Source organism: Camelus ferus, chromosome 17 (assembly GCF_009834535.1).
Source record: "Camelus ferus isolate YT-003-E chromosome 17, BCGSAC_Cfer_1.0, whole genome shotgun sequence".
Lineage (NCBI taxonomy): Eukaryota > Metazoa > Chordata > Mammalia > Artiodactyla > Camelidae > Camelus > Camelus ferus.
Window position 1 is genome coordinate 1916660 of NC_045712.1, and position 13708 is coordinate 1930367.

The window sequence follows — 13708 nt, forward strand, 5'->3', positions numbered from 1 at the left end:
TGTAACACCAGGCTTACGCCAAAAACTTTTTTTTTTAATAGCCCCCCTCCCCCAACCACCACCTCCCAGGTGAAAACATTCTCTGGATAGCCTCATGCCAACTGGATGCAGCTCAACACTGAACGTCTTCCAAATGGCTTCTCTCCATCTGAACGTCTGCCTCCTATTTTATTCTAATTTCTTTAGCTTTTATCCAAAAAAAGTCAAACACTTTCTAAATCAGCTAGCAATAAGAGCTTATAACTCAAATGCTATAATCTGCAAATGGCAAGGTTTAAGCCCTTTGGGATCGAGGCCATCAGCCAAATACACTAACCCAGTGGGTCTCAGCCCTGGCTATACATAAAAAATCACTTGGGAAGCCTTGAAAAAACGCCATTTTCCAGGCCCCAACCTTGAGAGATTCATTTGATCAATCTAGAGTGGGGCCCTGGGTAGCTGTTTAATTTAAAAACATCCCCTCGATAATTCTACTATGCAGCCAGAGCTGAAAACCACTATCCACAATAACAGCAAAAAATAAAAACAAAATGTTTCTCATCTTCAGATACCAAGTATATTTTAAACACCTCCTGGTATAAATTAAGCTACCTTCCAAGGGAGACATCAAATTCAAGAGACCTAAATAGAAAGCCAACACTGGGAGGCGACCAGCAGGAAGGCTGCCCCGCCCATGCCTTTTAACTCAAAAGCTAAGTTTGATAGTCAAGAAAGGCTCACTCCAAGGCGAGGTTATCTAAGGATATCAAAGCCCCCAAAGGGACACAAAATCTGCAGAAATAATGTATGTTCCTGTGACTAGATCCCTAAATCTGTTTGTTCAGAGACGTATCTGCACCAATTTAAGGCTTTAGACTGAATCAGCACTTACCAACATGCGCTCAACAGACAAATTAAGGACCTAATACAAGACATCCCAACCTTGACACTGAACTTACTGATACACTTTCAAGAGGGCACAAAGCTTGAAATTGACATCAAACTTTTAAAAAGTACATAAGCAAATAAACCTATGATTGCTTAAAAAAATAAATAAATCCACACACAGCAACACACTTCAGCAATTTTCAAGTGAGGCAAGGGACCTACTCCAGGAAGGTTGCCAACTCACCTCTGAATTTCTTGGGTGGATTGTTCAGGTCCCCGGTTTCTGGCTGTACAACACAACGATCATCAACCAGGCTGCAAAGAAAATAAAGATAAACACTGTATCAAGGCAAGTCTAAGAAAGTAAAACCCTAACACTATGCAAAAACCAAATACCCAGGGCTGCTCCTGGGCAAAACTTAGGCTGCCCGTATTCTCCTGGCAGGCGGCTGTTTACACAAGAGGTTTCCGATGCAGGGAGCTAAACCTCAGCCAAAAGCCCAAGGTTCTGCTTCTGCAACGGACACATGAAGCTACTGTTTTCTATGGCTCTTTTCCCTTAACCACATCCACGATCGATGTGAGCCCACCATGCAATGATGCTGAAGTCAGGGGCACAGCAAGGGGTCAGTGCATTCAGTGAATGGTCACTGAGGGGCCGCTCGCTGCCAGGCACTGGGCCAGGCCCTGGGATGTGAGGATGAGTAGGAGCCAGGCCCCTGCCTTCAGGGAGCTCAAGACTCCTTGGTGCAGGAGCCACAAAGACAAACTGGTAAGGATATCACCTGAGGGCTGTAAGAGTAAAGAACAAAATGCAGCCAGAAACTAACTTTGCCCGAGGCCATCTGAGCAGCTGCTGGTAGAAGAGGTCTTACTGCTCCTACTGAAAACTCAGAGGTAGGCGGATGGGAAGAGGGGAGCGTTTTCAGGAGGAGGGAAGTACAAATGCATGGAAGTAAGAAAGGACTTCGGAGCTTCAAAAGCGACTAGAGGGGAAAGTGCAAAAAATTACCAATAAATAACCAGCCCAAAATTATATATAAAGACCCTGTATTTAAAGTGCTGACTGACCAATCTAACCTGTACGAAACTTTTAGAAGAACTGATTTTTAATATTTTTGTTTGAACAGATGAGGAAACTGAAGCTCTGAGGAGCTAAAATGACTTGTCCAAGTTCCTAAAACTGGGATTGGTAGGGTTGGCTCATTTTCCAAGTGACCACAGAACTTGCTTCCAGCTAATATGGTTTTCCAGGGTCTCTCCCATTCGTCTGTCTGCCTCTTATCCCAGGGCAAGGTACCATTAAGTTCTCGGGCCTAACTCTTACTGCTCCTTCCTCCACAATTCCCTGTCACCTCAAGTCCTGCATGTCTTTCAAGGCCCTGATTCAGAGCCCCCATCTTCTCCAGGAAGGCCCCCCCAAGTCTTTCCTGCCCTAGACACTGCCTCTTCCCCTTCAACCGCCCAATCTCACTAAGCTGAAGCACATAAGGTGCACCAGGCTACGAGCTCCCCGAGGGCAGACAACTGCCTGCTTTGTGGCCCAGAAGGTGCCCAGGGCCATTGCATTCCCTGTCCAGGCTGGATGCTCAGTATCTATGTGGTGGGTGAATCAGAGTGTCCACAAGGGCCCACCAGCAATTTGTCTCCTTTAGCTCCAAGACACAAGAGCTCTCTGCATCAGCGAGAGGGACAGTGTGGTCAATGGCCTAAATATTCATGCAAAAATCAAGAGCAGAATATGTAAATACAAAACCCCCACCAAGAACCCCTATGAGCATAAAGTAATGCCACCAGATCTAATTTAGTATGCCAAGAGGGGCGGGGGATGCCTTGGAATCCAGTGTAGGGATGGGTTAATTAATCATCAAGCTCTCAAACAAGGAGGAAAGGGTAGAAGAAAAGGCCCCAGTCTAGCAAAAGAGAATGAGTTGCAGATAGCGCTCGGCCACCTATTAGTAGCACGATGGTAACTACATCATGTCACTCCACCTGGTCTCAGTTTCTCCATCAGTAAAATCAAAGAGCTGGGCTCAAGGATTCTCAAGTAGGAAGATGTTCCTATGACTTTTTGTTTCTTAAATCTATTGATACCAGGTCCCCATCATCCCCAGGCCAACTAAAGCCATGTTCCAGGATGGGACCCAAGAATGTTTTCATTTGTAACAAGTTCTGCAGGTGATTCAGAAGCACTTCTACTGCGTGTCACACGCCTGGCTGTCCAAGGTTCTACTTGAGTTCTAAAGTTCAGTGAGTCAATAATGCCATGTGGAGGTGAACGCCCCCTGCATAAATGGAAGTGGGCTACAAAAAAAGGAGCTGGATACGAGATCCACAAAATCTGGCAGTCCCTCACCATCATTCACAACGGGCTCTCCCTAAATGTAAAAAATACTGGAAGGAAAAAGGTCAAGCTTTATTTGCCAAATCCCTTTTTTACACCAATTATCCTCAAAAATGTGCAGGGAACCAAGGGAATAAATATTCATCTGAAGGAAAGACTAGGGCCCAAAATTCAAAAAAGAGCCATCCTCATGTTAAACGGGGAGACTCTATTATTAATTTGTTCGTAACACTTGAGGAAAACTCTTGTAAAGCAATCTAAGAACAGACGCACTGGAAGGAAGGGAGGTCTAAGATTTCAGGCGCCGGCACAGTGGACCCAGCAACTGACGGGAAGTGAGCCTGGGGGCCCAGAAGGGCAGTGGTGCTGTTAAAAGAGATCAGGGCCATCGAGGAGAGATGGGGCGTAAGGTGTGGCTAAGGTTTAACAGCATCCAGATGAGAGCTGTGGGCACACAGAGAGGAGGGTGGCGAACAAATTCAACCAGAGAAGGGCGGTCAGGGAAGCCGGGAAGGGAAAGCCTGCCGGGCCAAGGGCAACTGTTACGAGCACTGGTCTCGGGGTCCTGAGTCTTTATAGCTGTGAAACCTTGGGCAAGTGACTTCACATCTCTGATGCTCAGAGGTTTCGCCTCCACAGATAGCAATAATGACAGTGCTCACTGTAAAATGTTGTTTGGGGATTAAAGGGGTGATGTATGTCCTGTAGTCAGCACTGTGCTGGCAACATCCAGAGGACTCACGTAAGTAGATACCAATGCTACTTGTTAGTGCTAAAACATAAGAAGAGGGTGCAAAATTCATGAGGGATGGACAAGGGAAGAGTCAGCCAAGAAGGAAAAAAGGACCATCAGAAAGGCACAAGCAGCAGGACCCTTTGCCAAAAGCCACAGAAGGTAAATTGTGAAGGGTGGGTCTTTAAAGAAGTTTAAAAAAAGGTAAGGACTGAGGGAAAAATCACTGGATTTGGTGATCAGGCACTTGTGGATGACCTCTTTTTAATCAGATGACTTTTGAAAATGTCATCTTTATTCAGAGAGGTCCAAGTAAGCTATAATTCTTTATTTAAAATAACTTGCTCCTTGAGGCTGGAGTGACTGAATGAGAGCCTGAGAATACTCGCTTTGCACAAATACCAGAGAATGAGCAGGCTCTAAATAAGAGCTATGATTAATAGGAAGCTTCTAGCTGCTAGAAGAATGAGGTTCTTGGAGAAGCTGTTGGCCTGCCTTCCCCCCATTTGAGACCAGCTCTTTCCAAATCCAACACCACCACCCTGGGGTCTACCTACTCCTCTCCCTGCAAAGAGTCCTCTCCCCATCTTCACGCTCCTGCTTCTGTCTGCCTTTGGGGCTATTTCACTTCTTATCTCCTCTTCTAGACAATAGGAGTAGGAGGAGAAAGGATAAGATAATCAAATGAGTACATTAGTAAATAGATTTATACCCTTAAAAGCTGGATAAAAAAAATTGAAGAAGGCACAAAAGAACAAAAATCTGATTTACGGAACTTTGTGCAGTGTGTAACTTTCAGATGCATACAGCAATTTGAAGTAGAAAAAGTTCTGCTTCAAAAAAGAAAGATAAGCATCGAAGTTCTGGTCTTTGCTTCTATGACAAACAAGCCACCATTTGAAAATAAAAGCTTTGACGAAGCTCAAGCAGTTCTTTGCAGTCTGTAAATACTAATCCTAAAATGTGTCCAATACACTTAGCACTTTCCCCCTTACAGATGAAGGAAGAGGAAATTATAATAAATTCTGAATTAAACAGAATCCTAACTAACGATATCTCACTCTTCCAGAACTGACAGGAAAACAGTATTTTTGTGGAAGAGGTTAAACTTGGCTAACATGAGATTTCATATTCACAATTCCAACCATACTGGGAAAAGCCAAGTAAAATGGGAACATTCTTGTCCTAGAAAAATCACAGTTTTTAAGCTGATGTTATGATGTCTTCAACAAATCCTGCCACACAAGAAATCAGGTGCTCTTACCCCAAGGTGCTAATAAATCCATTTGTCGATCCCTCGGCGTACAGAGAACAAATGTCTCCAATGTGTAGGAAACTAGACATCTTGTCAGACATGTCTTTCTTGAGAATCCTAGGCAAAGTAAAATATGCAACATTAATAGAAGGAAAGAAATGCTCAGAGGGGGAAAACGAGTCACTGAGAATTGGCTTAGCTCAATTTCCCAAAGCATCCTACTTAAAAGTCAAATTTAAATGAGAGTGTGACAGGCAGGCAGTTCACTCAGCCAAGCAGACGTATGCAACATTTTCTCCCACATAGTCTTCAATTTCAGAACATTCCAACCACAATAACGCCTGTTTCTAACAAAACCACACCTGAACCCAATTCTACAAGTTGAGGACCCTCGAAAATAAATAGTGAATATAAAGACGGCAGGGAAGTTGGCCAGGAACTTTGCATTGATTAAGGAGTTGGAAAGTCTGACTTATGAAACATTAACACATTTAATCTGCCTCAGGGAATGTTCAGTCTGAAGGAAACACCTGGTATAAAACTTGGGTCTTGTCGTGCTGTGGCCGAGGTACCAGAGCAACAAAATGAAATTAATCAGAGGAAGCCTGGTAATAAATACCCCAGAGCTCTAGGGGCCTTTTGAGAATTCAACAACTCTACACATTTCACCCAAATGCTATTTCCATGGCTTTCCTTCTCATCCTTCAGCGGGAAACACTTGCAGAGGGAGAAGGAATCTTAAGCACCTGGTCCAAAACCTTCCTGATGCAGGTAGGAAGAGTAAGGCTGAGGTCAGTGAAGAGCCCTGTCAGCAACACACATAGCTAGTTAGGGGCAGTCCTAGAAAACGCTCTTAACTTCCAGGAAATCTCCATGCAGCCCAGCAATCATGATACACACACACACACATAAATATCAACAAAAATATAGACATGACTCATAGAAGCAGCTTTCATCGGGGCCATAAATATTGAGGAGTGGGAGCCAATAATAAAAAGCTACACTGACACTTTAAAAATGAGCTTTGTTCTCTGGGATGTGTGTGAGCTGGTGTGGACAGCTGTGGACTCTCCATCGTTTCCTCAGACGCCTGTATGTAGACATTCAGGGTCACCCAGGTCTTCTCAAGACCTCTCCTCCAAACCCAGACCCACTTCAACATCTTTTCCCATCATCACTTTACGCACGTTCCCTCACCAGAAGGCATTCACCCTGCAAAGCCACAAGACTTGCAATGGCGTGGAAACGTGTTCCCTCCTGAAATGGCTTTCGGGGTGCCAAGTTTTCTTTTCAGAAGAATTATGCAGCAGTGATCAGCAGGAAACCCCGGGAACCATTTCTCCTACCTTAGCAGGAGTGCCAGGTGCTGAAAACAAAGCACTAAAGAACGTCAGTTCACTGCATGTGAGAACCAGCTAGGGAAAACTAATTTATCCCCTACAACAAGCAAGATGTTGCAAGAGAGATAAAGAGCACTATACTGAATGTGAACTTATCCATAGAGAGAGACAGCAATTGAGAACACCAGCTCTCAGACAAAAGAGCCGGCATCTCTAGACCTTGGGGAAAGACACACCAATGATGTGCAGAGGGACAGTTTTCCAAGGTCCACGCCAGAATTCAGTCTATCATCCTGTCATTTCTTCCTAACTGGATGTTTTATATCTACAAGCAAACCAGTGTTTCAAACAACAACCCCAAAAGCAGCACAAATGAAAACCACTAAGGGGCATTAATATTTCCCATATGTGCTTGTATTGAAAAGCCTTATCATAAAGTGTCAGGAAGTCAGCGTACTGCTGGGACTGATTACTGAGAAACAAGTTCTTTTTGAATTCTGAGTCAGACCACATTTGTGTCTGCACACTTCGGCCTCCCAGAAGAACAGAGGGGAGTTGCTGAGCGCAGGAGAGCAGGTGCGTTCTGGGGCAGGAGGGCAAGGGGCCTTGTGTACTGTGACGGACTCTCCCCTTCCGGGCTTGCCCTTTGAATGTGAGTATTTGGCCCCAGTGAAGACCGGGCCAGGAAATAGCACGACCGCTGTTCTCTGAACTTGCCTCACTATCTGGTTACCTTACTATAAGTCTTCAGGCCCTTCAAGGGAAGAGGTGGACACAATTCAGCGTTCTGGAATGACAAACTATGACACATTCAGTGTTGCCTGTCATTAATAATTGCCAGCAGACATCTGGACACCATGCCTACGCAGCGAGGCTCTGCATTATGACCATTTCTGATAATAATGGCTGACGTCTGGCAAGCATTTTCATGCCCACCATCGAGCATGCTGAGGGCTTTATAAATGTTCCCTTACTGTATCCTCACGATCACAGCGTGAGGCAAGCTCTACCATTGTTCCCATTTTATGGTTGACAAACAGAGGTTCCGATGCCCAAGTCATATATAGGTAGCAAGCAGGAAGGCCCGGGGTTACAACCCTGGTCTACATGGCTGGTAAACAGAACTTTTCATCAATGGTGACTCCTGGAATGTGGACTAAAATGTTAACCATTCTTATTCTCTAGGTGACAAGATTATGGAAAACTAATTTGCTTTTTTATGCACAACTCTACTTGCTAATTTTTCTACTTTGGTATCTCCTAATTTTTCCACCATGGCCACAAAGGAGAAAAACTAACTTTGGTAAGTTAGGAGAAAAAAATTTTAAGTATCTTCTTCCCAACCAACATGCTTATTCAGAAGACAGTTGAACAAGTAAACGCTAGGCATATTTTACATTTCCCTCTGCAAACAAAGACCTATATATCCACCACTGTCAACGATCCTCAAATGAGAACTTGCCAGGGGGCCTAATTTAAAAACAAACAAACAAAAAAAGGGGGCGGGGACAGACTCTTCTCCAAGGTCTCAAACAATAAGTACCTTAACCAAGGGCCAGGCAGAAGCCTCTCTGGTCTGGCTGGAAACCTTTGGAGGTTCCCCCTCGCCTACCAATAGTTAAGTGGAGGAAGAGACGGATGGGGAAGAGGGTGGCAGGCAAGATGGGAGGAGGGGAGAGGAAGGAGAGATTTTGGTACAGTCATCAGTGGGGTCCTGGAAGGAAAAACAAAGGTCCGGAGAGTCAACAGAACATGCCTCTGGGGCCTGGAGGGGAGGCGGTGGAAAGTCAGCCTATGAGGGATGCGCCCAGGAGCAACCTTCTGGAAGACTTCCTGTTGTTCAGATGCAGGGTTGGGGACCCTGCCTCTTGATCTGATCCTGGACCATTTGTGCCCTTGCAGCTGCCCCCAGGGCTCCTGTGTCACACACACTAGCTGGGACGACTCAAGGGAAAAACAGCCGGTGCCAACCTGCCACTGAGCTGCATGGCCCCAGTCCATCAAACACTGTCCAGACACCTAGGGCTCTCTGCTAACATACTCTGAGTTGGTCACCCGACATTTATGAGAACAAGCCCAGGTGGTCAGCTCGCGCACCAACCTTCTCTCTCTCTGCTAGCTATTATTGTCAGCTCAGCCCTGCCATCCAGCCCACTTAAACCTCTGCTTTCCTTTCCTCATCTGTAAAATGGGGGTAATACTTAAAGGGGTTGAGGAATAGCTGCAACAGTGCATGAAAGCTGCCTGGTACAGGGGCTGGCACATCCCTACTGTGCAATGCTTGCTATTTTTTTTTTATCATTTTTTTTTTTTGAAAGAGATGAAGAATTTTGGATGGTTCTAGGACTTCAAAATTCTTTAAAAATTGTGAATCACTATGTTGTACAACTGAAGCTTAACTAATACTGTAAATCAACTATACCTCAATTTAAAAAATCAAAACAATTCTTTATATTAAATGTTCCCTGTTCATTATACGATAAATTCTGGGGGTGTAAGGTCCAAAATGACAACTGTAATTAATCATACTCTGTACGGTATATTTGAAAGCTGCGAAGAGAGTGAATCTTAACAAGTTCTCATCACACCACTGTGTGTGGTGACGGATGTTAACAAAACTTACTGTGGTGATCGTTTTGCAATATATACATATATTAAATCATTACATTATGCACCTTAAACTTATACAATGTTCTATGTCAAGCATCTCAATAAAACTGGAAAAAGTAATGCATTTTAAAAAATTTAAACCCAGTAAAGCAAAAGATCCCCTGCATAAAAAATCTGCTGTGTATCCTAACACATGAACTCCTGTATGACCCATGACGAGACATTTTACTTTAGGGAAGATAATTATCTTAAATTACCCCTTGAGAAAAAGCTCAACAATGTGGAATTATACTCAACTCCCAACCACAAAGCATTCTGGCCTTTCCAAATACACAGAATCACAGAATAAAGGTCGGGAGGAACCTGTATAGCCTGTAATTCCATGTCTCGCCCAATAATAGAATCTTCCTCCCCCTACCCCCGACGCCATCCCTACCATGTCTCCTATGGATGATCTTGGCTTCTGCTTGAACACCTGGCAACGGGGCTTGTCCCAGGTTCCAAAAGCATGGTCAGAAAACACCCATGTCCCTGCCCCTCCCCGACACAGGGAAAGCTGCCTCCGAGAACTTTGGCTGCTGATCTGACCTCTGATGCTCTAAGACCTCTGAAGACGTAAACGCTCTCTATCTGATTTCTCCTTAAGACTCGGCTTCTGGTTGCAAAGTACCACCAGCCTCCCCAGTTCCTGACACTGCCTTGCCCCAAGCCCCAGGGTTCCACACCCAGCTCTGCCACCCCATCGCTGTAGGACTTCAGGCCAGATCCCTAACTCCCTAAACCTTGCTTTTCACGTCGATAAAAGGGGGATAATCAGAGCACCTCCCTCAGCAGGTAGCCATGAGTTTCACTCAGTGAGACTGTGTTTATAAATCACCCAGCAAAGCACCTGATAGGAAGTATGGCTGCAATCTACAAAAGCTATTTCTAGACCACCTCTACCTCTGCCACCGCTCTAACCAGTCCATGCACCTCCTAAAACAGGATTCTTCCAAGGTGGCTCGACGGGGGCAGAGAAACGTGGATTCCTGCCTCTGTGAGGTCTTCACGTAGGTGGAGCTACAGTGGCTTTACTGAGCCTCAACCGCCCGCTGGCCAAACTTCAGTTCTCCATCCCTGAAACTGCTCCCCGAGCAACATGGAAAGAAAGGGGATGTTGGATTCTGTTTGTTCGAAAGGTGAGAATAAAAACACGCAAATTCAGAGATCTTCTCAGAGAACAGAAACCAGGGATAGTGGTCCCCCTAATCTGTGGTTTCAGAATCTGTGTTGCTTCTTGCCTCTGATGCACCTGCCTGGTCATCTCGTCCACTCTGCTGGCTCCAGTGTCTTCCATGTGACGAGGAGTCCCAAATCTGTATCTCATGCCCCACAGCTACTAGGTTCAGCTCCTGGATGCCCACGGCATCTGAATGCATGAAGAAGAACTCACCTGTCCGTCAATCTGCTTCTCCTCCTCTATACCCACTTCATCTACCTCCACAAAGCCCAGTGGCATCTCCAGTCTTCCCTCTCTTCTTATCCCTGCCACAGGGCCTTTGCCCACGCTGTTCTCTTGGGCCTAGAACACACTCATTCCTATCCCATTCTTTGCTCTAGTTAAAGCCCAGGTCTGTTTTGTGATCTGTTTTGCATACCATTGCATTCCCAACACCAATGCCTACCACATGGTAGATGCTTAGTAAATATTTGTCAAATACACGAATGAAGTTCAATTGAGCATCAAATCTTACTGATTTTAAGCTTATGTAATATATTTCTTGAATCCTCCAATTCTTTTAAACTCCTCTTACCCCTACCCAAATCTCAGGCAACACCATTTCTCAGCTGGGCTCCATAAAGCCTTCCTGTTCCTCTGAGTCTGTCTTCCTATCTCAATCTTTTCTACACGTACAGCAAGAACAATCTTATAAAAACATAAATCAGACCACGTCATTCTTCTGCTTAAAACCTTCCCAAGACTCTTTGGGGCTCTCCACAATCTGGTCCCTGCCTATCTCTCCCTCCTCATCTCTCTGTACTCTCTCCACTGCTTTCTATACTCTGGTCATGACAAACCTTTCCCAGATCCATCCCCCAACATGCTGTATGCCTCTCTGTCCCCCAGGGCCTTTGCAATGCTGTCCCTGCTGCCTGATACCCCTCCCTCTGCCTGCCAGATCCACCCCACCACCACCACCTCTGGCTAACTCCCAGGCACCTTTACAGTCCCAGTTTGATGTCACTGCCTCTGAGAAGCCCTCTCTTGCTCCCCACATCTGGGTGATATGTTGCCAACATACTTCTCTATATAGCACCCAATGACCCTCTCTGGGCCCACTTCCACTGTCCTAAAATTGCTTATTCACTTGTTTGTGTCCCCATTAGACTGTGAGTCCACGAGGGCTAGGACAGCAGACTCCTCCTTCTCTCTGTTCCACCCCAGTCCCTAGCACAGTGCCTGGGACGTGGCAACCAGTCAAATTTGTGTTCAACGAACTACAATGTCAACTTATCTGCTGCCTAAAAGAATTCAAACTGTTTTTAGGCGACTGTCCTCCTAAAAATAATTAAAGCCAAGTTTACACTGTTGGATCAAGAATAGAGAATAGAGGCCGGCGAGCCCTTCTCAGTAGATTTCTATGAGAAATTCGGGAGCCAGAAACAAAACGTCTAACTTCTGTCCCTGCAAAGAAGTGCCCGTCTCCCACTGACTACCCCTCAGTATGTCCCAGGAGGCTGGAGACAGACAACACCTGGGTTCAAACCCCAGCTTCACCAATTACACGCTGTGTGTTCCTAAGCAACTTATGTACCTTCTGCACTTCAGCTCCCTCACCCGTATAAAAAAAGAAAGGAGGCACGTTCCTGCCTCCCAGGGGCCTCACGAGGGGCAAACCAAATAATCCACACAACGTGCTGGGCACAACACTTGGCCCGCACTAAGCGCTCACTTTTTTATTTTCAAATGAGACTGAAAGGGGAACGTTCACTTTTCTTCCTTCAGAGTCTTCACGCACTTCTGCCCATAACTTGGGACTCTTCCACGTGAGACTCTTCTTAATTTGTCAGCACTGCTGGAAACACATCCAAATAAGCAAAGGTCCCGGCAATGTTTAAATCCTCTGCAGGCCTATGAGGTGGCTGACACCCAGAGAGGTCATCCAAGGTACTCCTTTTCAGCCCCCAAAGTCACAACATCCCAGACAGCCGGACCTCAACTCCACTCCGCCTTCGTCCAACATCAAACCAGGCCCCTGCTGGATGGCGGGGATGGGGGATGGAAGCCTCTTCAAAGGAATGATAATTCAACATTTAGAACCTCTGCCACTTTGGTGTTAAGACAGGCTAAAGCAAAGCCTCATCGAAAAAAAGTATGTTCATTTCATTTTAAGCAGCTCAAACTTTTTTCTTTTTTCTTTCTTTTTTTTTTTTTTTGGCTAAAAGCTTTGTGGCAATTCCTCTGCACACACTTAACTAATTGCATTATATTCATTTTTTTGGAAAAAAAAAAACCCTCAACTTTCACCTACACACAATTCAGAATTTAAAAGTTAGCAACTCCTGAAATCAGACTAAATTAGAACACTCTCATTAACCAAGAAGTTAACTAAGGTATCACTTAATCCTCAAGGGTGGACAGACAAGGAAGGAAACCAGAAGCATTACTTCATGCCAGTTAATAGACCCCAAAACCACAGACTCACACATTTTTATTAACATGTAGCAGCAAGCCTCTTGTATTTAATACAGATGAGGCCACGTGGCCCTTGGGGCTGAATAGTTTGACTTTCATTAACCAGGGGGGAAAAATACCCATTGATACTGCCCTTAAATTAGGCCCTTCCAAGCCCTGTTGTCAGGCACTGAAGGTCCCTGTCACGCGCACATCATCCATTTTCTCATGACCAAGTTCCCCAGGTGTTTCACCACCCGATGACCTTAACTTTGACAAGACACACACAAAATACTCCCCAGAGGTCTGGATTTGTAATCATTTACCCATTCTAAACAGGTAAGTTGGTTAGCATGGAATATCTTATCTAGTTTTAACAGTTTCTACCTTGATGCTTCTAACACCAGTTAACAGAAACTGAGGGCAAGAAAGCTTCAAGACAATCTAATTTTTATTATAGGACACAACTTTATCTGAGGCCAAAAGCTGCAAAAACCACCAAGCAAAGAGCGATAGACTGACAGCCATTAAGGAAGTCGCATTTCGAGTCACTGTTCTCAGATGTGGAGAAAAACCTGTGCTTTATCACTTTTTTTCAGTGACCCTTCCCACTGCAGAACTTCTGGCCTGCTTGGTGTAATCCTGCTTATCTGAAAGAGATGAACACAAGCACCACTGACTTCCAGGTTCTCAGTGTTCCTTTGCAATGCAGGAGGAGCCTTAGCTGGGAAGCAATTTTGTTCTGCAAAAGCAGCTTAAATGCATTCCCATGCAAATATTTCTGAACAGAAACTTCTGACACAATAGCCATCCAGACTTAGGGACATTCAATCACATCCTGCCACTTAAGCCTTCAGTCTCTCCCTCTCTCGAATGTTCCATGCCACCACTCAAGCTGGCATAT

General features: G+C 45.0%; 1 protein-coding gene across 3 annotated transcripts in view; it reads right to left on the bottom strand.

Moving 5' to 3' along the window:
* Positions 1 to 13708, bottom strand: part of ITPR1 (inositol 1,4,5-trisphosphate receptor type 1) — a 299811-nt gene that overhangs the window by 272329 nt on the left and 13774 nt on the right. For all 3 annotated transcript variants that reach the window (XM_014560075.2, XM_014560074.2, XM_032458045.1), the window contains exons 3-4: positions 5209 to 5316; positions 1112 to 1182 (exon numbers count right to left, since the gene is read on the bottom strand). In XM_014560075.2, the coding sequence (XP_014415561.2) occupies positions 1112 to 1182; positions 5209 to 5300 (163 nt within the window). In that variant the 5' untranslated portion in view covers positions 5301 to 5316. The remainder of the gene's footprint in view (positions 1 to 1111; positions 1183 to 5208; positions 5317 to 13708) is intronic.